We start from the raw sequence: 3,079 nt of genomic DNA on the forward strand, positions 1-3,079 counted from the left end.
ACTAGCAAAATAGAAATGGTTGATGAGGAAGAGGGACTCAGAAAGTCACTGATGTAGATGGATAAGGGCCGGCAAAGGGGTTTGGACGATCTGACTGCTGCGACAGTTTGTGGCTGTGAGAAGCACAAAATGTCATTGGTTACTTTAGACACCCAATCAGATAGATACAGAACATCAGGCAGTGACATCATTGTAAACCAGCCAATCATGAACATGGCCTTCTCCCATCCTTCATTAGCATAGGGTTCAGGGGATGTCTATAAAATGCGAGCCTGGAGTGAAATTTCGGTTATTCTGTGTCTGAAGTTGATCGTGATCATGGTTGACGAGAAGAAAACTGCAGCACCTTCCAAGAAGGGTGCCAAGAAAGTTCTGAAGAAGGCGCCAGTGAAGGGCAGCAAGAAACGGAGAAGATCCAGGAAAGAAAGTTACTCCATCTACGTGTACAAAGTGATGAAGCAGGTTCACCCTGACACCGGCATCTCCTCCAAGGCCATGAGCATCATGAATTCGTTTGTGAATGATATTTTCGAGCGAATCGCCCGTGAGGCTTCCCGCCTGGCCCATTACAACAAACGCAGGACTATCAGCTCCCGGGAGATCCAGACCGCCGTGCGCCTGCTGCTGCCCGGGGAGCTGGCCAAACACGCCGTGTCGGAAGGTACAAAGGCGGTCACCAAGTACACCAGCTCCAAGTAAATATCCGCAATGTACTAAAACACACCCAAAACACAAAAAGGCTCTTTTAAGAGCCACCCACAACTTCTCTGAAAAAGCTACAACATTGTATAGTATCGACTTGTATTGATTTATATATCAAGTGTCCTTGCCTTTGTGATCTCTGTTTTACTCCCATAGATTCTGGTTAATGCAGTTTCACTGCCCGTGCGATCTTTCTGTCTCTAACTAATAATGTCCCGGACATAAATTACTGGCCACTGACCATTTGTGAGGTTTGTCCTCGGACGTGTTCATATTCGGCCCCTTTTCTGTATTTCGACAATAAAAGCTGATTTAACGCACATACATCAGTTCGCAGTCACTAATTTCCCTAGTTCAAATTTGACCTCAAAAATTAATAATTACATTATCTGGAACCCCCGGTGGTGTCGGAACCCTCCGTCTCACACGCTGACACCTGACACTGAAAATCTACACTCCGCTGTTGTCTCCCACGAATAACAAACAATCGTTCATCAGTGATGCGGTATTATTATGAAAATTGACATGAAATGTGCCCGGTTGGAGAATGTTGTGAAAGAGACTTTCTGCTCGCTGGTTTTAAAAAGGACAGAGAGTGAACCCGAATAGATGTCAGAATGTAAAAGCCAATCTGGAACTTGTTACCAAATATAGAATAACACAATATGAAAAAGGTTTTATTGATTTAACCGTAAAAAAAGAACTATAAATGTTATATTCTATATTGAAGCCGCCCCAATATATTGGCGGGCTTTTCAAATTTGAAAAATCGGTTGCAGTCTGACAATTTGGCGCCGTTATTTTCCGCCCTCATCTCCTTGGCGTCTCCTGATTGGTGAATTCAGCAGCTCTCCGATTGGTTACATGAAGAGCACCGAGCAGAGTGACCAATCAGCAGTGCCCACCACTCCATTCCTCCAGAAGGTACAAGGAGGAGGAATGTGGGCGGATCTCAACATTCTTCGTGAAAGTGCTTGTGAGATTGTGGAAATGTCTGGAAGAGGGAAGACCAGTGGTAAAGCTCGGTCCAAGGCCAAGTCCCGCTCCTCCCGAGCTGGACTACAGTTCCCGGTGGGCCGTGTTCACAGGTTCCTTAAAAAGGGCAACTATGCTGAGCGGGTGGGTGCCGGAGCCCCGGTCTATCTGGCTGCTGTGCTCGAGTATCTGACAGCTGAAATCCTCGAGCTGGCCGGCAACGCGGCCCGGGACAACAAGAAGACCCGTATCATCCCCAGACACCTGCAGCTGGCCGTCCGCAACGACGAGGAGCTCAACAGGCTGCTGGGAGGGGTGACCATCGCACAAGGCGGGGTGCTGCCTAATATCCAGGCCGTGCTACTGCCCAAGAAAACCAGCGCTCCGAGCACGAAGGGCAAGTGAAGCTGCCAGACCTGAATTTGTCAACCCAAAGGCTCTTTTCAGAGCCACCCACTTCATCTGTGAAAGGGCTGGTTACTGCCTGAGAGACGGTAATGTTATACTGTTCGCGTTATTTTGTGTTGCTATGAATTGTACTGGAGTCGAGCATTTATCTGCTCATCAGATGGAATGCCTTTTAATTTTCTCTTCCCATGTTTGTAAGGCTTTTTTTTTACAATTCTACCGTTTATATACCATTAAGGCGTGTCTTGAGTTCGAAAATGAGCTACTCTGATAAAATGACTTGTATCCAATGGTGTCACTGCTCTCACACTGAGAACTGCAAGGTCCTGAAATTCCCAGCTGCAATATGGAGACAAAGGAATCTGGGTCACTCTGCTTCGAGAGTTATCAGTGGACAGTAAAGAGGGTGGTCAAATCCTTCTGAGACGTTTATGTGCTGGAATCAACAAGAGGTAACAGCTCTATCTTTTGCCAATTTGATGTCTCTTTGAAGAGCCGTTGTGTTATCTGATGCCAAACTCAGTTCCGGGCAGGGTCAGTGTTTTTTTTTCAGGGCAGTTGTTTCAAAGAAGCTGAAGGCGGATTTTAAAAGAGATGTTGCGTTTCGTGTTTTATTTCTGTACATTGTGGAGATCGACAAGGAACTGGGATAATTCGTCAGTGTTTTTGTCCCTGCCAAGGCGGCGTGCTTGGAGAACTCCCCGGACAGCAGCAGACCCATTGCGGTCGATATGTGTGTACACAAATCACAAGATCCAAATGATTGTAGACTGATGCCATCTACTGGCTAAAAGTGAGTCATGCAAGAATATTCCCATTCCTTCAGAAATATCTGAAATTGGAGAGGAATAACATCGAGTGTATTGGGGGCAGATTCAATCGAGACCCTGAAAACAGAATTGGATAATTATATCAAGAATAAAACAAAACTGCAGAGCAATGGAGAAAAGGCGGGTCGGTGGGACGAGGTGAGCTGGTCTTGCGGAGAGCCGGC

General features: G+C 46.4%; 1 protein-coding gene across 1 annotated transcript; it reads left to right on the forward strand.

Moving 5' to 3' along the window:
- Positions 1-318: 318 nt before the first annotated feature.
- Positions 319-931, forward strand: LOC137356244 (histone H2B 7-like). The gene has a single exon (XM_068022115.1). It carries the CDS (start codon positions 319-321, stop codon positions 697-699), a length of 381 nt encoding a protein of 126 aa, XP_067878216.1. The 3' UTR covers positions 700-931.
- The last annotated feature ends 2,148 nt before the right edge of the window (positions 932-3,079 follow it).

This window comes from Heterodontus francisci, chromosome 45 (assembly GCF_036365525.1).
Source record: "Heterodontus francisci isolate sHetFra1 chromosome 45, sHetFra1.hap1, whole genome shotgun sequence".
NCBI classification, from domain to species: domain Eukaryota; kingdom Metazoa; phylum Chordata; class Chondrichthyes; order Heterodontiformes; family Heterodontidae; genus Heterodontus; species Heterodontus francisci.

What these genes read in the sequence shown, in the direction of transcription:
- LOC137356244 (XM_068022115.1), top strand. Translation starts at nt 319, where the DNA reads ATGGTTGACGAGAAGAAAACTGCAGCACCTTCCAAGAAGGGTGCCAAG.